We start from the raw sequence: 23,297 nt of genomic DNA, 5'->3' as shown, positions 1-23,297 counted from the left end.
CAAAGGCTCTGAGCAAAGTGTCATTCATTTAATCTCCTACTCCTTTCCCTTGCAGGCCAAAAGCAAACACCAGAAGCAGCAGCGGCTGTTGAAGCTCTGTCCTCACGATCCTCTTCTTAGGGCCCACAACCAGTCAGAGAGAAATTCACACACGCTCTCTCTCTCACACACACACACACACACACACGCTCTCTCTCTCTCTCACACACACACACACACACACACACACACCCATGACCAGTCTTGGTCTCTCACACATACACACCAGTCATTTTCCTGATCAGTCTCTCTCACACAGAAACACATGCTCTCTCTTATACACAAGCTCAAAATCATACACAAATGCTCTTGCACCCATTCACAGCCACACATGCCAGCACTCACCCAGGCACCCATTCACACCCACACACGCCAGCTCTCTCCCAGGCTCTCATTCATGCACGGGACCTCACTGCCACGGCTTTACTCCAGAGGGACGACTTTTTTGCCGCCACAGGGATGAGCTCCCATTGCAGCCTTGCTTCGGCGGGTCAGGCTTCTTCGCCACCATGGGGATGAGCTCCCGTGGCGGCCTCACTTCGACACTGCCACTCCTCCCAGCCCCCCACCCACGGCCTATGCTATGCTCCTCCTTCCTGCCTCACCAGCCAATCAGAGGCTTCCTCCCTTCTACCTGCCAGTGGGAGTAGGAAGAAGGGAGGAGGCTTCCGATTGGCTTGCGCGGGGGCAGGAAGAACGGAGGAGGCTTTCCACTGGTCCACGGGGGCAGGGAACGGGGAAGCACAACCAGGGCAGTGGGACACCGGGAGCCGCAACACACTGGTGTGTTGCGACACACTGGCTGAGAATCGCTGTTCTAGGAGCCTTGTAGTTTCCTCACATAACCCTATACAAAAAATTATTTCCTGTTTTCCCTCGTAAACACTGCCTATCTGGCTCTAATTTAAAACTTTCCTCTCTGTTCAGTAGAGGAAGCAGCTGTTATTATCCTTCTCCAACTGCTTTATTTATTTTTCCCTGTCTCTGCAAAGTGCTAGGAGTTTGTGTGGGAGTGGTTTTGGAAATGGTCAGTGGTTGTTATTCTATAGTTTAAACATCTTGTAATAGTTTCCCATTAAAAACTATAGGGATTATTTTTTGGAGGCTCAGTTCTGTGAAATTACTGATCTGCTGTTTCTGGTTTTTTATCTCATCTGAGATATTCACATCTTCCATCAACATGCCAAATTTGGTGAATTTTTGTCTGTCTTTGGAGACTTGTGACTGGATGGACTAACATTAATTAATCCCTTTTATTTAATTCTTTCTAACGTTACATTTGGAAAGCATTAAAAGAAGAAATGTTTTTCAGTGCATTCAATCTTTAATCTTCCAGAGCCTGTTGATTATATTGGTTATTTTTTGCAGTAATGTGAAATACCCTCAATACTGTGGTTTTCACAGTTGTGTTGGAGACCTTGATGTGTTTCTAGAAGCCTCGGAACAGGTGGTACCAGGTCTAAGAATCAGGCCTACAGCATATTCATGCATTGTGTAAATCCCTTTGTTAGAAATTCATTGCAGGTGATTCCTGCTTTTTGTCCCTCAGGCAATGCCATGGTGTACAAGCCTTCTCCCTTCACTCCTATCACGGTGGTGCTGTTGGCGGAGGTCTTTGCTGAGGCTGGCATGCCCACAGGACTCTTCAATGTGGTGCAAGGAGGGGCTGCTACGGGAGAGTTCCTCTGCAGACACCCAGATGTGGCTAAAATCTCCTTCACTGGCAGCGTCCCCACTGGCTCCAAGGTAACCCATGTTCTGTGTGTATTGGGACGTGGAGAAAAGGTGAAAAGAAGTAAGGGCCAGGCACATCACTTAGTTGATCTGAGAAGTCCAAAAAAGAAGATAACTAGTTCCTGGGCCAGTAGTCTTTGTTTTTGCACCCCAAGTCACATTTTCAGGTTATAGAAGATTATCATCTCCAGAGAGGGTAGAAGATGCATTGAACCAGACTCCCTGTGAAGGTGGGTGAGATAGGGATAGTATCTGAATTCAAGAAAGCCTGGGATAAACATAGGAAGTGATAGGGATTGTGGAGCTGTGTGGATTGAAAGACTAGAAAGGCCATATGGTCATGTTTCTATGTTTTCAAAACAATGATTTAGAACAAAGTGCAATTAACTCTGATTTTAGAAATTCATAAATTTTAGTCCTATTGTTGATCATTGATAAACTAACATAATAAAACCCCCCAGTAATCAAATTTAAAAACCTTTATATTTAAACATAGCCACTCCTTAAACTCCTTAAAAAATTTAACTTAATAAAAATTAAGATGCAGACATGGGAGCTATCCAGTCTTTTGCACCCATTGCCGCATATATAATTATCTGCTTACCGGGGAGAGGTTGTATGTGTGCACCCAGTATAAAGAACTCCTCATTCTTGGACAAGAAGGCCGATCTCTGTAGGCCAGAGTGACAGACCTGGAGTAACTGAGACAGCGAAGTATATAGAATAGACCTTCATGGACATAGTAGAGCATTTCCAATTCCAGGTTAGCAGGAACAAGGTGATGAGGTAGAAATCTGTAGCTAGGACCTACCCTCTGGCTGGTGCCTTATCCTTTTGCAAAGAGGATCAGTCTCCAGGGCCATAGGCCCAGATGGGGAAGGGTTAGGACAGCCATTGTAGTGGGTGATTCATTCATTAGGAAGTAGATAGCTGGGGTGCTGGTTGGCATGAGGATTACTTGGTAACTTGCCTGCCTGATGCAAAGGTGGCAGACCTCATGTTAACTGCATAGAAAGCTGGAGAGGAGCCAGCTGCTGTAATCCATGTGGATAGTAATGATCTGGAAAGGTGCAGGAGGGAGGTTCTGCCAGCTAAATTTAGGATTTTAGTTGGGGGATTGAAAACCAGAACCTCTAGGATTGTTTTCTCAGAAATGCTCCCTGTTCCACATGCAGGGAGAACTCTAAACCCTCAATGTATAGATGTTACTGATGCATGGACGAGGGCTTCAGATTTGTTAGGAAATGAGGAATATTTTGGTGAAGCGGGAATCTCTTCTGACAGGATAGGCTCCATCTTAACCAGGGTGAAATCTGGCTGCTGGCGCTAACAATTTAAGAGCAACTTTTAAACTAAACCACGGGGGAAAGCTGATAGTCACTTAGAAGTGCATAGTTCTTAGAAAAATATCTTGAAAATAGGAAAGTTAAAATATCCCAGTAGAGAGGGATTGTGGATAAGGCTGAAGTAGTGGAAATGAATGTAAATATTTGTATTTGTTTCTATCCTGTACCATCTGTAATCTTAGGTGGGTTCTGTTGCTTAATAGGTTCAGATTACAAGGAACTAGGAACAGATTTTTTACGATTCCAGAAAAAAATTGAAGGCTGTATTATTTTTAAGCAGGTTTTTGATCAGTAATATTTTAGTTTATATTGTCTTAACATTCTTAACGTAAGAAACTTTTTATGCTTTTATCCACAGTGATCAATAATTTATTGGAATATTGCTGAATGTTTTTTAAATAAATAAAAAATAAATCAAGCAACATGACAAATTACAGATTGCTTGCTATAAAAGAATCTACTGTACATTTCTGAATAATCTCATTGCCAGGCATAAGAACATAAGAACATAAGAAAATGCCATACTGGGTCAGACCAAGGGTCCATCAAGCCCAGCATCCTGTTTCCAACAGTGGCCAATCCAGGTCATAAGAACCTGGCAAGTACCCAAAAACTAAGTCTATTCCATGTAACCATTGCTAATGGCAGTGGCTATTCTCTAAGTGAACTTAATAGCAGGTAATGGATTTCTCCTCCAAGAACTTATCCAATCCTTTTTTAAACACAGCTATACTAACTGCACGAACCACATTCTCTGGCAACAAATTCCAGAGTTTAATTGTGCGTTGAGTAAAAAAGAACTTTCTCCGATTAGTTTTAAATGTGCCCCATGCTAACTTCATGGAGTGTCCCCTAGTCTTTCTACTATCCGAAAGAGTAAATAACCGATTCACATCTACCCGTTCTAGACCTCTCATGATTTTAAACACCTCTATCATATCCCCCCTCAGTCGTCTCTTCTCCAAGCTGAAAAGTCCTAACCTCTTTAGTCTTTCCTCATAGGGGAGTTGTTCCATTCCCCTTATCATTTTGGTAGCCCTTCTCTGTACCTTCTCCATCACAATTATATCTTTTTTGAGATGCGGCGACCAGAATTGTACACAGTATTCAAGATGCGGTCTCACCATGGAGCGATACAGAGGCATTATGACATTTTCCGTTTTATTCATCATTCCTTTTCTAATAATTCCCAACATTCTGTTTGCTTTTTTGACTGCCGCAGCACACTGAACCGACGATTTCAATGTGTTATCCACTATGACAGCTAGATCTCTTTCTTGGGTTGTAGCACCTAATGTGGAACCCAACATTGTGTAATTATAGCATGGGTTATTTTTCCCTATATGCATCACCTTGCACTTATCCACATTAAATTTCATCTGCCATTTGGATGCCCAATTTTCCAGTCTCACAAGGTCTTCCTGCAATTTATCACAATCTGCTTGTGATTTAACTACTCTGAACAATTTTGTGTCATCTGCAAATTTGATTATCTCACTCGTCGTATTTCTTTCCAGATCATTTATAAATATATTGAATAGTAAGGGTCCCAATACAGATCCCTGAGGCACTCCACTGTCCACTCCCTTCCACTGAGAAAATTGCCCATTCAATCCTACTCTGTTTCCTGTCTTTTAGCCAGTTTGCAATCCACGAAAGGACATCGCCACCTATCCCATGACTTTTTACTTTTCCTAGAAGCCTCTCATGAGGAACTTTGTCAAACGCCTTCTGAAAATCCAAGTATACTATATCTACCGGTTCACCTTTATCCACATGTTTATTAACTCCTTCAAAAAAGTGAAGCAGATTTGTGAGGCAAGACTTGCCCTGGGTAAAGCCATGCTGACTTTGTTCCATTAAACCATGTCTTTCTATATGTTCTGTGATTTTGATGTTTAGAACACTTTCCACTATTTTTCCTGGCACTGAAGTCAGGCTAACTGGTCTGTAGTTTCCCGGATCGCCCCTGGAGCCCTTTTTAAATATTGGGGTTACATTTGCTATCCTCCAGTCTTCAGGTACAATGGATGATTTTAATGATAAGTTACAAATTTTTACTAATAGGTCTGAAATTTCATTTTTTAGTTCCTTCAGAACTCTGGGGTGTATACCATCCGGTCCAGGTGATTTACTACTCTTCAGTTTGTCAATCAGGCCTACCACATCTTCTAGGTTCACCGTGATTTGATTCAGTCCATCTGAATCATTACCCATGAAAACCTTCTCCATTACGGGTACCTCCCCAACATCCTCTTCAGTAAACACCGAAGCAAAGAAATCATTTAATCTTTCCGCGATGGCCTTATCTTCTCTAAGTGCCCCTTTAACCCCTCGATCATCTAACGGTCCAACTGACTCCCTCACAGGCTTTCTGCTTCGGATATATTTAAAAAAGTTTTTACTGTGAGTTTTTGCCTCTACAGCCAACTTCTTTTCAAATTCTCTCTTAGCCTGTCTTATCAATGTCTTACATTTAACTTGCCAATGTTTATGCTTTATCCTATTTTCTTGTGTTGGATCCTTCTTCCAATTTTTGAATGAAGATCTTTTGGCTAAAATAGCTTCTTTCACCTCCCCTTTTAACCATGCCGGTAATCGTTTTGCCTTCTTTCCACCTTTCTTAATGTGTGGAATACATCTGGACTGTGCTTCTAGAATGGTATTTTTTAACAATGACCATGCCTCTTGGACATTTTTTACTTTTGTAGCTGCTCCTTTCAGTTTTTTTCTAACAATTTTTCTCATTTTATCAAAGTTTCCCTTTTGAAAGTTTAGCATGAGAGCCTTGGATTTGCACACTGTTCCTTTTCCAGTCATTAAATCAAATTTGATCATATTATGATCACTATTGCCAAGCGGCCCCACCACCGTTACCTCTCTCACCAAGTCCTGTGCTCCACTGAGAATTAGATCTAAAATTGCTCCCTCTCGCGTCGGTTCCTGAACCAATTGCTCCATAAAGCTATCATTTATTCCATCCAGGAACGTTATCTCTCTAGCATGACCCGATGATACATTTACCCAGTCTATATTGGGGTAATTGAAGTCTCCCATTATTACTGCGCTACCAATTTGGTTAGCTTCCCTAATTTCTCTTAGCATTTCACTGTCCATCTCACCATCTTGACCAGGTGGACGGTAGTATACCCCTATCACTGTAGTCTTCCCTGATACACAAGGGATTTCTACCCATAAAGATTCAATTTTGTATTTAGTCTCATGCAGGATGTTTATCCTGTTGGACTCTATGCCATCCCGGACATAAAGCGCCACACCTCCTCCCGACTGCTCCTCTCTGTCATTGCGATATAATTTGTACCCCGGTATAGCACTGTCCCATTGGTTATCCTCTTTCCACCATGTCTCTGAGATGCCAATTAAGTCTATGTCATCATTTACTGCTATACATTCTAATTCTCCCATCTTACTTCTTAGACTTCTGGCATTAGCATACAAACATTTCAAAGTTTGTTTTTTGTTTGTATTTTTGTTCTGCTTTTTAGGCATGCTTAGGCATGACATGACTAAGGACACTTTTGCAGACTGGTTGCTTAATGGTACTAACTAGTCAAAAATCTGAGGAAAATCATTCATCTCCATACTCTGATTCAAATAGAAAACTCTTTTTAGTTTCTTTATAAAAGTGCAGGTCCCTAGTCACAATTTCTTAGTGTAGAGCCAATGACAACAGATATTTTCTTCGTGTTTCGCTTAGCCTCAGCTATCGAAATGATGAAATCTCCAATAAGTTTCTCCCCTGTGAAAGCAATTGGCGAGCTGAAACATAAAACTTTAAAGCTGAACTTTTACAGAGTAGCACCTCAAATAGTAATAAGGTTTTAAATTTAATTCATCATTACAGGAAAGCAATGTAACAAGTGCAGAATAGGAGTGATATGTTCCCAACATGGTGTCATTTGCTAAGTGTGTGGCTGCATTCTGAATTAAACGCAGTGTGTTTGAGATGCCAGGCAATCCTACATATACTGAGTTAGTGTTGTGCTTGGTAGTCCATAGGGAGAGACCCGCGAACTGCTGCGCTTACCCTTCGGATCGGGCCTCAATGGCTGCCTGGTAACACTGCAGGGCTGCCCCTCTCTCCGCCACGGTGAGAAGCCACACAACAATGTGGCAGGATGCCAACGCCGCCTGTACCTGCTCCTCCTAGGGTGCGTGCTTGCCTCCAGTCTCTTCCATTTTAAGGGCCAGTGATGGGAAGAGCGGGATAGCGCTCCTTGATGACACTCTTCAGTTCTATAAAAGGCCTCTTCCAGGCACCTTTCCAATGCCTTACCAATTGGTCTCCCTATAGCTTTGTAGAGTGAGTTGCTTCAGCGTTCCCAAGTTCCTGGTCTTTGTCTGGTCTTCAGTACTTCCTCCAGTCTTGTGGTCTTCATCTTGTCAGCTTGTGGTCAGTCTTCAGTTCTTCTGTGTGCCTTGCCTCCTGTGTACTCCTCGTCTTCTTGCCTGTCCGTCCCACCTTCCCCTGGACGTTTACCTGGTATTGACCTTGGCCTGCTTCCTGGATTTCTCTCTATCTCCACCTGCCACCAGCCTCTGCCTCAGACTGCTCCTGTTCACCATGACCTCCTCTACGGATCTCCAATCCTTCAATGCAGGCCCCACCTAAGTCCTGCTGGCTCCGGCACCTGAGGGCTCAACCTAAGGGGAATGTAGGCTGGTATAAGTGAAGCTTCAGTTGGGCCTCTGCGTCATCCTACTTTGCCAGTCAACGGTGGGAACCTGCAGGGCTCCTTCTTGCAGGTTGCGCCAACTCCACCTTTGTCTAAGTGTCCATGCCCACAACAGATTGCTGAGGCCATGGACCCGGCAGATGTCGCAGCCTTGCCAGCCATCCTGGGTCTGGTGCACAATTTACAGGAACAACAGAAGTTTCTGGAGGTTCTAGCAGCATCTATGGAATGCCTCTCCACGTGGCTGGATGTGGCTGCAGCTTCGGCAGCAATGCTGACGACTCTGCCTGTGTCTGATGCCAACAGCACCTAATTGCCCCATGCCACAGCTGCCCACTCCACTATGCTATACCGAGGACCTCAAACAATGCCATGGGTTCTTGAATCAGTGCTATATGCACTTTATAGGCACTGCTATTTTTGGATGATCTTGTGAAGACTATCTTCATTCTCTCTCTCCTAGATGGCAAGTCCCTGGCTTGGGCGTCTCCCTTCTGGGAGCGTTCAGATCCCTTGCTACACGATTTGCAGCAATTCACAGCCGTCTTCAAAACAGTGTTTGAAAAACCAGGCTGGCTGGCCACCATTGGATCAGAGCTTCTCCACCTGCGCCAGAGCACCCAGACCCTAGCAGAGTTCGCCAATGAGTTCCGGACCCTGGTGATGGAACTTTACTGGTGGGAAGATTGTCTTCACACCATCATTATAGAGGTTGTGTACCCCATGATTAAAGATGAGCTAGTGGCCCGCAATCTCCCTACGACACTGGAAAACCTCATTGAACTAACAGATAAGATCGATTGCCTCCTCCAGCAATGGACAAGAGAGCTCTAACTAGCCATAGAGCCATCACGTTGGCTCCCCAGTTCCATTGCCCACTGTCACCGCTGGCTCTTGCGCTTCTCACCACCTCACCAACCGAAGAACTTATATAGCTGGGTTGCAGTCACCTAATGCCTGAAGAGAGACTCTGCCTCCGGCATTTAGGCTTATTCCTGTATTGCATGTGTAAAGGCCACCTACTGGTCCAACGCTTGGTAAAACTAGGAATCCAGAGCCTAGAGTCTGGTAGGCAGATTAACTTAGGCTTTACCACACCTGCTTCCCAACTACTGCTCCCAGTGACCAAAATGAGCAAAGTAAATCCCTCGAAGAGTTAACTGCAGAGGTCCCAAAAACTAGAGATGTTGAAAGAAAGATAGGCAGCCATCATCCAAGAGAAATGTTAGGAAGGACTCCTAGCTGAGAAAAAAAGAACTTTGATAAACCAGTAGGAACATTCCTCAAGTGGCCATGCTTTGAGAATGCTCAAGGGAGGTAAGAAAAGCTTGGTTTGATTATGACAGGTTACCTTAATTTTCGCCAGATATAGAAGGCCATAATGAGTACCCAATGCTTGCAGGAAAGGCGCGCATAGCAAGAAAGGCCTTGCACTACACCGCGGTGGTTTTTCCAAGTCAGGTATAAACAAAAGTGAGTTACCTTGATGGGCAGCTGGTGTTTTGGAGCGTGCCGTTGCCAACATCGAGAGCTGTGGATAGCAAAGAACATTAAAAATAATAGGCCTGGGAAATTTGGAGTTCTTCAACGGCTTTGATGGAATCATATGGCACATTCAATCTCAAAAGGATGGTCAAAAGAGATCTGAAGGCACGCAGGAATCAAGGTAGTTAGAAATCTGATTAAATCTGAACCCTCAGCCCTCTTTGGAATGCCGAGAATTTTGGCGGCTTCAGTTGGCAAGGTCTTCCAAGTCGTGCTGCAAGCATTCAGCCTTGTGAGCTGGCTGGTGCAGAGGGCCGGTAGCTAGAAGTAGAGACGATGTTTACAATTCCAGAATCTCAAGACTTGATTGTAAGGAAGACATTTGTTGAGACATAACCAAAAGATCTCCCCGAATCGCCAAAGTTGCGTCGATATTCAGCTGTATCATCTCTTAAAGAATTTGAGTTCCCTGAGAACCAAATCTGCTGACTCCATTAATTTAACAGGAGTTGCCTTCTCCATGGTTGGTGGGTCTTGTTTTGCCCTCTTTGATCCAGAAACCGCTGTGAACGTGGCTTCTATCTTCCTTGGTTTAGGGCCAGACATTGCTGAGAAAGGAATGAAAAAAAAAAAAGTATTACTGTGGTAAATTGCGGGTGTAGGAGGAATTAAGAGGAGTGGGATCCGATTGACTGCCATTTTAATTATTCTGTATTATGTGATGTCTACTGTTCTGAAATATTTTATTGGTGTTTGGAGAACTTTCAATAATTTTCATAAGTTTGTAATTATTACATATTATTCTATTCATCAGTTGTTTTGAAACATGTATTTTCTTTATTAATATAGTTTTTACAATTATTTTGAGGAATGTATAAATAGAAATATACAGACAAAACCTGAACTGTTTTTTCATGTTCAACCTATTGTTTTTGGTTACTGTTCTTGGTTCAGTTCCCCAATTCGATGTAAACCGATCTGATATGGTCTCTACCATGAAGGTCGGTATAGAAAAAGTGTTAAATAAATAAATAAACTGGAAACATCAAGAAGCCAAGCTCTGTATGCAGTGCAACAATGGAAAATCAAAAACATTAGCTTTCTTGTCTCTTTATTCTGTGTTTGTTGAGAGTCTGTCTGTGTTCTTCGTGTATAATCCAGGTAAGGGTATTCTGTAAGCTTGTAGTTTCTCTGTATGGATTTATAGCAGCTTGAATTTGTCTGTTTAAAAAGTGCTGTGGTGTTTAGGGCTTGGTTTAATATTTGTAGTGTTGCCATTTCATAGGTCAGGTTGTTACTGTTTGAGTTCCATAATACAGGTGTAACTTTGTGTGGATTAGTTTGTGTGCATTATTGCAGATCCTGGAAGTGTGTTAGGTGCTTATATTTGTTACCATTTCTCCAGGTTTGCACTGCAAGCAGAGTGGCTTTTTTGGGTTTCCATTCCAGTTTCTGTCTCCATATTTGTAATTTCCGGTCTTTCTGTATTTGGTGATGGTCAGTTTTGTGTGAGTGACCGAGGTGATGTAGTTTACTAACATGTATGCATTTGTATCAGTCTTATTTGTTGTGCTTTCTCAATAAGATGTGCATTGGTGGTGAACTGCTATCTTTTGATAAGAAGGGCTATTGTGCCTGGTGGTAGGGAGAGTTTGTGTTGCTGTTACTGGATGACAACAGAATATCCTTTTTGTATGGTGAATTGTACAGGGAATATCCTAGTTCTGCTCTGCACCCATTGTTGGGGGTCAGGGGATTCCTATGGATAAGAAAATAAGAAATTACCATGCAGGGTCAGACCAAGGGTCCATCAAACCCAGCATCATTTCGAACGGAGGCCAAACCAGGCCACAAGAACCTGGCAATTACCCAAACATTAAGAAGATCCCATGCTACTGATACAATTCATAGCAGTGGCTATTCACTAAGTAAACTTGATTAATAGCCTTTAATGGACTTCTCCTCCAAGAACTTATTCAAACCTTTTTTGAACCCAGCTACGCTAACTGCACTAACCATATCCTCTGGCAACAAATTCCAGAGCATTATTATGCTGGAGTGAAAAAGAATTTTCTCCGATTAGTCTTAAATGTGCTACTTGCTAACTTCATAGAATGCCCCCTAGTCCTTCTATTATTCGAAAGTGTAAATAACCGAGTCACATCTACTCGTTCAAGACCTCTCGTGATCTTAAAGACCTCTATCATATCCCCCCTCAGCTGTCTCTTCTCCAAGCTGAACAGCCCTAACCGCTTCAGCCGTTCCTCATAGGGGAGCTGTTCCATCCCCTTTATCACTTTGGTTGCCCTTCTCTGTATCTTCTCCATCGCAACTATATCTTTTTTGAGATGGGCTACCAGAATTGTACACATGATTCAAGGTGCAGTCTCACCATGGAGCAATATAGAGGCATTATGACATTTTCCGTTCTATTAACCATTCCCTTCCTAATAATTCCTAACCTTCTGTTTGCTTTTTTGATGCTGCAACACACTGAGCCAACGATTTTAAAGTATTATCCACTATGATGCCTAGATCTTTTTCCTGGGTGGTAGCTCCTAATATGGAACCTAACATCGTGTAACTACAGCAAGGGTTATTTTTCCCTATAAGCAACACCTTGCACTTGTCCACATTAAATTTCATCTGCCATTTGGATGCCCAATCTTCCAGTCTTGCAAGGTCCTCCTGTAATGTATCACAGTCTGCTTGTGATTTAACTAATCTGAATAATTTTGTATCATCCGCAAATTTGATAACCTCACTCGTCGTATTCCTTTCCAGATCATTTATATATATATATATTGAAAAGCACCGGTCCAAGTACAGATCCCTGAGGCACTCCACTGTTTTACCCTTTTCCACTGAGAAAACTAACCATTTAATCTTACTCTCGGTTTCCTATCTTTTAACCAGTTTGTAATCCACGAAAGGACATTGCCTCCTATCCCATGACTTTTTAGTTTTCATAGAAGCCTCTCATGAGGGACTTTTTCAAACGCCTTCTGAAAATCCAAATACACTACATCTACCAGTTCACCTTTATCCACGTGTTTATTAACCCCTTCAAAAAAAAATGAAGCAGATTTGTTAGGCAAGACTTCCCTTGGGTAAATCCATGTTGACTGTGTTCCATATGCTCTACGATTTTGATCTTGAGAATAGTTTCCACTATTTTTCCCGGCACTGAGGTCAGGCTCACTGGTCTATAGTTACCCGGATCGCCCCTGGAGCCTTTTTTAAATATTGGGGTTACATTGGCCACTCTCCAGTCTTCAGGTACAATGGATGATTTTAATGATAGGTTACAAATTTTAACTAATAGATCAGAAATCTCATTTCTGAGTTCCTTCAGTACCCTAGGATGTATACCATTCGGTCCAGGTGATTTGCTACTCTTTAGTTTGTCAGTCTGGCCTACTACATCTTCCAGGTTCACAGTGATTTCATTCCGTTCCTCTGACTCATAAGAACATAAGAAATTGCCATGCTGGGTCAGACCAAGGGTCCATCAAGCCCAGCATCCTGTTTCCAACAGAGGCCAAACCAGGCCACAAGAACCTGGCAATTACCCAAACACTAAGAAGATCCCATGCCACTGATGCAATTAATAGCAGTGGCTATTCTTTAAGTAAAATTGATTAATAGCCATTAATGGACTTCTCCTCCAAGAACTTATCCAAACCTTTTTTGAACCCAGCTGCACTAACTGCACTAACCACAAACTCGGACAACAAATTCCAGAGCTTTATTGTGCGTTGAGTGAAAAAGAATTTTCTCCGATTAGTCTTAAATGTGCTACTTGCTAACTTCATGGAATGCCCCCTAGTCCTTCTATTATTCAAAAGTGTAATTAACCGAGTCACATCTACTCGTTCAAGACCTCCCATGATCTTAAAGACCTCTATCATATCCCCTCTCAACCGTCTCTTCTCCAAGCCGAACAGCCCCAACCTCTTCAGCCTTTCCTCATAGGGGAGCTGTTTATCATTTTGGTTGCCGTTCTCTGTACCTTCTCCATCGCAACTATATCTTTTTTGAGATGTGGCGACCAGAATTGTACACTATTCAAGGTGCGGTCTCACCATGGAGCGATATAGAGGCATTATGACATTTTCAGTTTTATTAACCATTGCCTTCCTAATAATTCCTAACATTGTTAGCTTTTTTGACTGCTGCAGCATACTGAGCCGACAATTTTAAAGTATTATCCACTATGATGCCTAGATCTTTTTCCTGGGTGGTAGCTCCTAATATGGAACCTAACATCGTGTAACTACAGCAAGGGTTATTTTTCCCCTATATGCAACACCTTGCACTTGTCCACATTAAATTTCAGCTGCCGTTTGGATGCCCAATTTTCCAGTCTTGCAAGGTCCTCCTGTAATGTATCACAGTCCGCTTGTGATTTAACTACTCTGAATAATTTTGTATCATCTGCAAATTTGATTACCTCACTCATCACCCCTGAAAACCATCTCCGGAACTGGTATCTCCCCAACATCCTCATTAGTAAACACGGAAGCAAAGAATTCATTTAGTCTTTCTTCAATGGCCTTATCTTCCCATCTAATCGTCCAACCGACTCCCTCAAAGGTTTCTTGCTTCAGATATATTTTAAAAAGTTTTTATTTCCTAGCGTGTAGCAGATGGACTCAAAACAAGTGGGTATAGTGTGCTCGTGCTAGCAGTTGGAGACGGATCTGATGTCAGCACGGGTACATATACCCCCACAGGAAGTGTAGCAATTCAGTAATTTCCGTCTCCAAAGCAGTTTGGAGCTACCTCAAGCTCGCTGAGCATGTTTCCAAATTCTGAACAACTAAATTCCTAGAAGACAACTTACTGAAGACGAGCCCTGCACTCCTGTGGTGATGCCATTCGGTCCCTCACCCAGTTGAGTTTCCCGAGCTGACTTCTGTGGTCCCTCGTAGGTAGGAGCCTCGGTCCGGTGGCCGACTCGCGGCAGGGACCTAGCCCCCGAATGAGAAGGGCTCGGGCGCGGCGTAGAGGCAGCTTCGGTCCCAGCGAGGACTTGGCCCCCGAGCGAGACGAGTTCGGGCACAGCCTAGAGGCAGCGGGTGCACTTCCTCGAGCGCGGCGGTGAAGGTACTCACCCTCTCCCCCTGCAGCCGGAGACCGCCCGGGTCGCAGCCGGGAAGCGCCGAAGACAAGGTAAGGCGTACCTCTTTACTGTGGTCTCCGAGGAAGTGTGGATTCGCGGGGCCTGCCTTTGTGGCAGCCCGCCGAGGAGGTCGCCATTTTACCTGCCTACTCGCCTTCGCTACCTAGACGCACGTCGTTAAGCGCACGCGGATAGGCGCAAGCTGGCTAGGCGCACGTCCATAGGCGCGCATTATAGACGCACATTCAAAAGACGCCGTTGATAGGCGCACGTTCATAAGACGCCGTTGATAGGCGCACGTTATAGGCGCACGTTCATAAGACGCCGTTGATAGGCGCACGTTCGTAAGTTGGTAAGCGCACGTTATAGGCGCACGCTCATAAGACGCCTGTTGGTGGGCGCACGTTCATAAGACGCCCGTTCATAAGCGCATACAGCTAAGCGCAGGTTGATAAGCGCACACTCATAAGATAAGCGCATATTAGTAGGCGATACATATTGCACAGCGTATGGAGCATAAGAGAGCCCACACGTCCGCAGAGCTGTCACCTCCAGAATCAGGCATAAGAGCCCTAAGCCTCTGCTCAGCATGCAACCTCAGAGCCACTCAGAGCGAGGAAGCAGACTCGCTATGTGCCCAATGTGAGGAGGCCATGGGAGTTCCAGGACAGGACCGGTCCCAGCCTAGCGGTTCCTCAGGGAACACTCCGGACTTAACAGGCCGCGGGGAGCAGCCAGGGAACCCAAGAGACCTGGTGCCCCTAAGGCCAGATCCGGCTTCTCTCTCCTGGGTGGAATTATTCAAGGGGATCCACGCCTTTGTCCAGATGCAGTCTGCTCCTCGAAGGGGTTTTTCTGTTCCGGATGATCTGGCCCCTGGACCCTCGAGACCTAGGCACTGCCACTCGCCACCTGGAAGCCCCACTTATGGGGATGCGGATTGCTCCGAGGAAGATGAGGAGCCTCCTGAGGAGGGAGAACTTCCCTCGGAGATAGAACCATATCGGACCATGAGACGCTTCTTTCGGAAAGAGGATCTTCCAGGCCTGGTCTCACAATGCCTATTTGAACTGGCTATTCCGGGCCAGGACACCCCTGGGGACACTAACATGAACCCCGTGTTAGAGGGCCTGCGCCAAACGGCTCACCATTTTCCCCTCCTACAAGCAGCACAGCAGCTAATAGATCTGGAATGGACTACGCCGGAGGCCTCATTCAAAGGGGGTCGGGCCTTGTCGGGCATGTACCCACTGGACCCGGCGTCCAAGGAGCTGCTGGCGTGCCCCAAGGTAGACGCCATAGTTAACGCAATTGTGAAGCGCACCACCATTCTGGTTGAGGGGGGAGCGGCCCTCAAGGATACACATGACCGGCGCATGGACACCATTCTGAAGCAAGCCTTTGAGGTAGCAGCCATGTCCCTACAAATCGCGACCAGCTGCACCGTGGTGACGCGTTCCTGTTTATTGCAGGCTAGAAGCAACACCCCGGGAGAAGACATGGAATCAGCTCTCGCATTTCTCACTGACGCAGCCTCCGACCTCGTCCGTACGGCAGCCAAGGGAGTGTCCTCCTCAGTGGCAGCCAGGAGACAGCTCTGGCTACGCAATTGGGCTGCTGACTCTTCCTCCAAGACGCGCCTCACAAGAATGCCCTTTAAGGGATCCCTACTGTTCGGCAGCGAACTCGAGAACTGGGCTATTAAATGGGGTGCCTCTCCATTACCCTGTCTACCAGAAGACAGGTCGAGGAGGAGCCAGCGTTCTTTTTCTAGGCCATCTAGAGGTAGAAACTCTCAGCGCTTCAACCCTTACAGGACTCGCTATCAAGCACCTCGTTCTCAGGCCAGGAACCAGCCCTTCCGGGCTAAACACAAGAAGAGAACCGGCTCGGGTTCTGGTCCTGGCCGCAACCCACAATGACAATCAGCCGACCCATCCGGGGGTAGCAGCCATAGGGGGCAGGCTAACCCTCTTCTACCGCAGGTGGGTCGAGATTACTTCGGACCAGTGGGTCCTCGCCATCATCCGAGAAGGATATTACATGGATTTTCTTCGGCTCCCGCCGGACAAGTTTGTGGAATCTCCTTGTTCACAGCTCAAGAAGGCGACACTAGAAGTGACCTTACAGAGGCTCGTGGCCCTAAAAGCCATAATCCCAGTACCTGCAGGGGAGATAAATTCTGGGCATTATTCCATTTATTTCATAGTACCCAAGAAGGAGGGCACTTTCAGGCCCGTCCTGGACCTCAAGTCAATCAACCGACACCTGCGGATCCCCAGCTTTCGCATGGAAACTCTACGGTCTGTCAAGAATGCAGTACAGCCAGGGGAGTTTCTCACCTCCCTAGATCTTTCGGAAGCCTATTTACATATCCCAATCCATCGGGATCACCAACGCTATTTACGCTTCAAAGTCCTGAATCAGCACTTCCAGTTCCGAGCTTTACCCTTCGGGTTAGCCACCGCGCCGCGGATCTTTACCAAGGTCATAGTTGTAGTGGCGGCAGCATTCAGGAAGGAAGGAATTCTCGTCCATCCCTACCTGGACGATTGGCTGATCAGGGCAAAGTCACCGGAGGAGAGCCACCGGGCAACCAACAGAGTTATAGCTCTTCTGGAAAGCCTCGGATGGGTAGTCAACATCAACAAGAGTTCCCTACAGCCGTCCCGGTTGCTGGAATACCTAGGGGTTCAATTCGACACCCTGGAAGACAAGGTCAGCCTGACCTCCAAGAGAAAGTCAAAACTCCGGAATCATCTGCATGTCCTGCTGAGCGCCAGCCGGCCCACAACTCGGGATTACCTACAGGTCCTTGGCCTCATGGCATCCACTCTGGAGGTGGTGCCATGGGCGCGGGCTCATATGAGACCATTACAACGTGCCCTGCTATCTTGGTGGAGCCCACGATCACAGAAGTACACCATACACCTACCTCTACCAGCCAGAGTGCGGAATCAGCTACGGTGGTGGTTGCAGCCCGGCCTCATGAGCCGGGGGTCAAGAATGTCCTCCCCAACCTGGACCCTGCTCACTACAGATGCCAGCCTGATCGGATGGGGAGCACACTGCGAATAACTCACCGCCCAAGGGCGGTGGAACAGAGAAGAGTCAAGGTGGAACATCAACCGACTAGAAGCACGGGCAGTCAGGCTAGCGTGCCTGCGATTTGCCCACAGACTTCGCAACAGAGTGGTCAGAGTGATGTCAGACAACGCCACCATGGTGGCATACATCAACCGACAGGGCAGAACCAGAAGCCAACAGGTATCTCTAGAAATAGCCCCTCTGATGACTTGGGCGGAAGCGAATCTCCAGGACATCTCCGCCGTTCACATCGCCGGGAAGGACAACACCACGGCAAACTTCCTCAGCAGGGAAAGCCTACATCCAGGGGACTGGCAGCTGTCGCCCACAGCTTTCCAGAGGATTGTGGATCAGTGGGGGACGCCGGGCATGGACCTATTAGCAGACAGGTCCAACGCGCAAGTACCCAGATATTTCAGCCGCAGGCGGGATCCGCTATCCCAGGGGATCGATGCCCTGGTACAGCCGTGGCCTCAGGGAATCCTGCTATATGCCTTTCCTCCGTGGCCCCTGCTGGGCACCATTATACACAAGATTAGCGACACAGAGGCCTAGTTCTTCTAGTGGCCCTGGATTGGCCTAGAAGACCCTGGTACGCAGACATGAGAAGACTACTGGCAGGGAATCCTCTACGCCTGCCTCCACACAGGGACCTGCTGCGGCATGGTCCCATCCTCCACGAGGATCCAGCTCAATTTTCTCTTACGGTCTGGCCATTGAGAGGGCTAGATTGAAGAAAAGAGGATACTCGGAGCCGGTAATAGATACACTCCTCCGAGCACGCAAGTTCTCCACATCACTGACATATATCAGGATCTGGAGAGTTTTTGAAGACTGGTGCTACTCTCACAGCACCAATTCACATGCCGCTAAGATTCCTATCATTTTGGACTTCCTACAAGATGGACTTCAGAAGGGCCTGTCCCTCAGCTCCATCAAGGTTCAGGTAGCAGCGCTGTCTTGCTACGGTCCCAGGAGTGACGGCAACACCATTGCCAAACACCCAGACGTTTCACGTTTCCTGAAAGGAGTCAAACACATTCGCCCGCCACTGAAGTGGCCAGTGCCCTTGTGGAACCTCAACCTAGTGTTGAACTTTCTAGCAGGATCCGCCTTCAGGCCCCTTCGAGGCCTGTCTCTCCGTTTGTTAACCCTGAAGATGGTGTTCTTGCTGGCTATGTGTTCAGCACACCGCATCTCAGAGCTACAAGCACTGTCCTGCTGTGATCCGTTTCTCAGAATCACTCCAGAAGCTATCCATCTTCGCATGGTTCCTTCCTTCTTACCCAAAGTGGTCTCACACTTTCACCTCAACCAAACCATATCCTTGCCATCTACGGAAGTTTTGAAGAAGTCAGAAGAAGGTCGAATACTGCGTCATCTCGACATCGGCAGAATACTGGCCAGATACTTAGAAATGTCAGAAGCAGTACGAAAGACGGACCATCTGTTTGTCCTTCACAGCGGGAAGAAGCAAGGGGAAGCGGCCTCACGGCCCACCATCGCCCGCTGGATCAAAGAAATTATCAAGGTGGCCTACGTAGAGGCAGGAAAACCACCACCTCTACAGGTGAAGGCTCATTCCACAGAGCGCAAGCGGCCTCTTGGGCAGAAACTAGGATGCTGTCGCCTGCAGAGATATGTAAAGCGGCGACGTGGTCCTCCCTCCATACCTTCTCCAGATTCTACCATCTGGACATCCAGGCCAGGGAGGACACAGCATTTGCGAGGGCAATCCTACAAGGTCCTCGGGCAACCTCCCGCCCAGTCCGGGAGTAGCTTTTGTACATCCCACTTGTTTTGAGTCCATCTGCTACACGTTAGGAAATGTTGAGATTACTTACCTGATAATCTCCTTTTCCTTAGTGTATGCAGATGGATTCAGCATCCCGCCCGGCTGCCGGTATACATGGGGATTCGCCAACTCACGGTAAGCCATGTTTTCTTATATAGGGCTTCCACCCTGCTGGGTGTCGACGCCTTCCGGTTGAGAACACTGGCGGTCTCCAGCTACCATCAATTGGTCAGGGTAATCCTGTTTATTTAATCGATCAGTCAGTCACACATATATCCATAAAGCTTTTGCAAGGAAGATTACTGAATTGCTACACTTCCTGTGGGGGTATATGTACCCGTGCTGACATCAGATCCATCTCCAACTGCTAGCACGAGCACACTATACCCACTTGTTTTGAGTCCATCTGCATACACTAAGGAAAAGGAGATTATCAGGTAAGTAATCTCTACATTATGAGTTTTTGCCTCTGTGGCCAACTTCATTTCAAATTCTTTCTTCGCCTGTCTTATCAGTGTTTTACATTTGACAATGCTTATGTTTTATCCTATTTTCTTCAAATGGATCCTCCTTCCAGTTTTTGGAGGATGTTTTTTTTTTAGCTAAAATAGCCTCACCTTTTCACCATGACGGTAATCGTTTTGCCTTCCTTCCACCTTTCTTAATGCATGGAGTACATATGGACTGCACCTCTAAGATTGTATTTTTAATCAATGTCCAAGCCTGTTGAACACTTTTAACCTTTGCAGCTGCACCTTTCAGTTTTTTTCTAACTATTTTCCTCCTTTTATCAAAGTTTCCCTTTTGAAAGTTTAGTGTTAGAGCTGCAGATTTACTTATTGTCCCCCTTCCAGTTATTAGTTTAAATTTGATCATGTTATGATCACTGTTGCCAAGTGGCCCCACCACCGTTACCTCTCTAACCAAATCCTGTGTTCCGCTAAGAATTAAATCTAAAATAGCTCCCTCTCTTGTTGGTTCCTGAACCAATTGCTCCATGAAGCAATCATTTATTACATTCAGGAACTTTATGTCTCTAGCAAGTCCTGATGTTACATTTACCCAGTCAATATTGGGGTAATTGTAATCTCCCATTATTATTGCACTGCCAAATTGGTTTGCTTCCCTGATTTCTCTTAGCATTTCATCATCTGTCTGACCATTTTGTCCAGGTGGACGGTAGTATACTCCTATCACTATACTCTTACCCAACACACATGGGATTTCTACCCATATAGATTCTACTGAGCATTTAATCTTTTGTATGATCTTTAGTCTGTTGGACTCTATACCCTCCCGGACATAAAGTGCCACACCCCCACCAAGTTGATCCTCCCTTTCATTGCGATATAATTTGTACCCTGATATAGCACTGTCCCATTGGTTATCCTCCTTCCACCAAGTCTCTGTGATGCCAATTATGTCAATCTCATCATTTGCTACTATACACTCTAATTCTCCCATCTTACTTCTTAGACGTCTGGAATCGGCATACAGACATTTCAAAGTGTGTTTTTTGTTTGTTTTAACAACCTGCTTTTCAGTTGTTTGGGATAATTCGGAAATCATTAGCTTTGGTGATTTTTTTACATATAGGCATATGGACTATGTTTGCTTTTAATAGAACCTCTTTGTTGGGATGCCCTAACTCTCCTGTTTCATTAGTATCTTTCAAGGATACATTTCTCCGAACCATGCACTGCTGAGTGACTGTCTGCTTTCCCCCTTGTTCTAGTTTAAAAGCTGCTCCATCTCCTTTTTGAAAGTTAGTGCCAGCAGCTTGATTCCACTCTGGTTAAGGTGGAGCCCATTCTTTCGGAAAAGTCTCCCCTTTCCCCAAAAGTTTCCCCATTTCCTTACAAAGCTGAATCCCTCTTCCCTGCACCATTGTCTCATCCACGCATTGAAACTCTGGAGCTCTGCCTGCCTCTGGGGACCTGCATGTGGAACAGGAAGCATTTCAGAGAATGCCACCATGGAGGTTCTGAATTTCAGCTTCTTACCTAAAATCCTAATTTTGGCTTCCAGAACCTCTCTCCCACATTTTCTTATGTCGTTGGTGCCCACATGTACCATGACAGCCGGCTCCTCCCCAGCACTGTCTATAATCCTATCTAGGTGACGTGTGAGGTCTGCCATCTTCGCACCAGGCAGGCACGTTACCAGGCGGTCCTCACATCCACCAGCCACCCTGCTATCTACATTTCTAATAATCGAATCACCAACTATGATGGCTGGCCTAACCCTTCCCTCCTGGGCAATAGCCCTGGGAGACTTGTCCTCAGTGCGAGAGGACAATATAGGAACATAGACGTGATGGCAGAAGAAGACCAAACAGCCCATCCAGTCTGCCCAGCAAGCTTTCACACCTATTTGTTTTCATACTTTATCTGTTACACTGACCGGTGAGGTCAGGGCCCTTATTGGTAACTTTTTGGTTCCAATTCCCTTCCACCCCCACCATCGATGCAGACAGCAGTGCTGGAGCTGCATCTAAGTGAAGTATCTAGCTAATTGGTTTGGGGTAGTAACCGCTGTAATAAGCAAGCTACAACCACGCTTGTTTACCCTGCCTGTACAATTCAGTCCTTGTTGGTTTTCTGAATATAAATAATCTTTTCTTCATTCTCCCTGCTGTTGAAGCAGTGAGCTACGCTGGATAGGTATTCCAAGTGAAGTATCAGGCTTAATTGATTCGGGGTAGTAACCACCGTAACAAGCAAGCTACACCCATGCTTATTTGTTTACCCAGACTATGTAATTCATTCCTTGTTGGTTGTCTTAATATAAATAATCTTTTCTTCATTCTCCCTGCTGTTGAAGCAGAGAGCTATGCTGGATATGCATTGAAAGTGAAGTATCAGGCTTATTTGGTTTGGGGTAGTAACCGCTGTAACAAGCAAGCTACTCCCCTGCTTTTTTGTGGATGCAATACATCATCTGGAGAGCAGGTCCTTGCTACAGGATCACTTCCTGCTACACCAGGGTGATGTTCTACTGGAAGACCTTTCTGATCCAAGGCAGCACTGGGGCTGCCAGACTGGATTTGGGACTTGGCTACTATGTCCCTGAAGGTCTCATCAATGTACCTCTTTGTCTCCCTCAGCTCCTCCAAGTCTGCTACTCTAGCCTCCAGAGATTGGACTTGTTCCCTGAGAGCAGGAGCTCTTTGCACCGCGTGCACACATACAATCTCTCACCGGCGGGTAAAAAATCATACATGTGACACTCAATGCAAAAGACTGGAAAGCCCCCCTCTTGCTGCTGAACTGCTGCCTTCATCTTAGTTTTATTGAGTTCCTGCTTAAGTTTAGGATACTAAGGGAGTTGGAATGAGAGTACTTTAAATTTACAGGTGAATTTATTAATTAATCAGCTAGTGTCCTACAAGAGGATGATTAAACTTTCAATAAGGGCTGGTACAATAGTATGATTTAGATAAGACCCTGATTGACTTTTAATGAGAAAGTGTCTCGTGCCTAAAAATCAAGGGTTGAGTGGGTGGGAAAGATAGACACTGGAATTAACTATCTCTGGCTTGCTTATTACTTCAGACACACACAAACTCTAAAGAATATATCCCTTAATTTCACCTTTCACCAAACTTTTATAAGCCCAAAAATTTCTGAAAGCTATACTTACCAATCCTATTTAACCACCGTTAAATAAATCTTCACTCGCTTAATGGAAGGGTTTGAGATTCAGCGTGTGCTTCAGGTCTTCCTCTATTGCAAAGGGTGCGGGGCCTCTGGAAGCTGGGGCTGTGGAAGTCAATCCCTGGATTGCTTGCGGTGACCTCTGGACGCCTCTCCCGAGGGATGCTGGGAGCAGTATGCAGATGAGGCTTCTGGTCCTCCTCTACTGCAGAATGTTTATTCCCTGTACGTACCCGGATCAGCCCAGGCTGCTGGGTTATGCCTCCCTTCCAGCAGATGGAGACAGAGAAAAACTTGAACGGCACCCCCTGTAAGTACGGTGCACCACCTGCA

General features: G+C 45.7%; 1 protein-coding gene across 3 annotated transcripts in view; it reads left to right on the top strand.

The window, feature by feature from the left end:
• ALDH9A1 (aldehyde dehydrogenase 9 family member A1) overlaps window positions 1–23,297 on the top strand; it is a 339,496-nt gene that overhangs the window by 169,983 nt on the left and 146,216 nt on the right. For all 3 annotated transcript variants that reach the window (XM_029618255.1, XM_029618257.1, XM_029618256.1), the window contains exon 6: window positions 1,589–1,785. In XM_029618255.1, coding sequence (XP_029474115.1) covers window positions 1,589–1,785 — 197 coding nt within the window. The remainder of the gene's footprint in view (window positions 1–1,588; window positions 1,786–23,297) is intronic.

Source organism: Rhinatrema bivittatum, chromosome 10, assembly GCF_901001135.1.
Source record: "Rhinatrema bivittatum chromosome 10, aRhiBiv1.1, whole genome shotgun sequence".
Taxonomy (NCBI): Eukaryota; Metazoa; Chordata; class Amphibia; order Gymnophiona; family Rhinatrematidae; genus Rhinatrema; species Rhinatrema bivittatum.
Note: the sequence above shows the minus strand (reverse complement) of the source record. Positions and strands in the feature narration are given on the sequence as shown.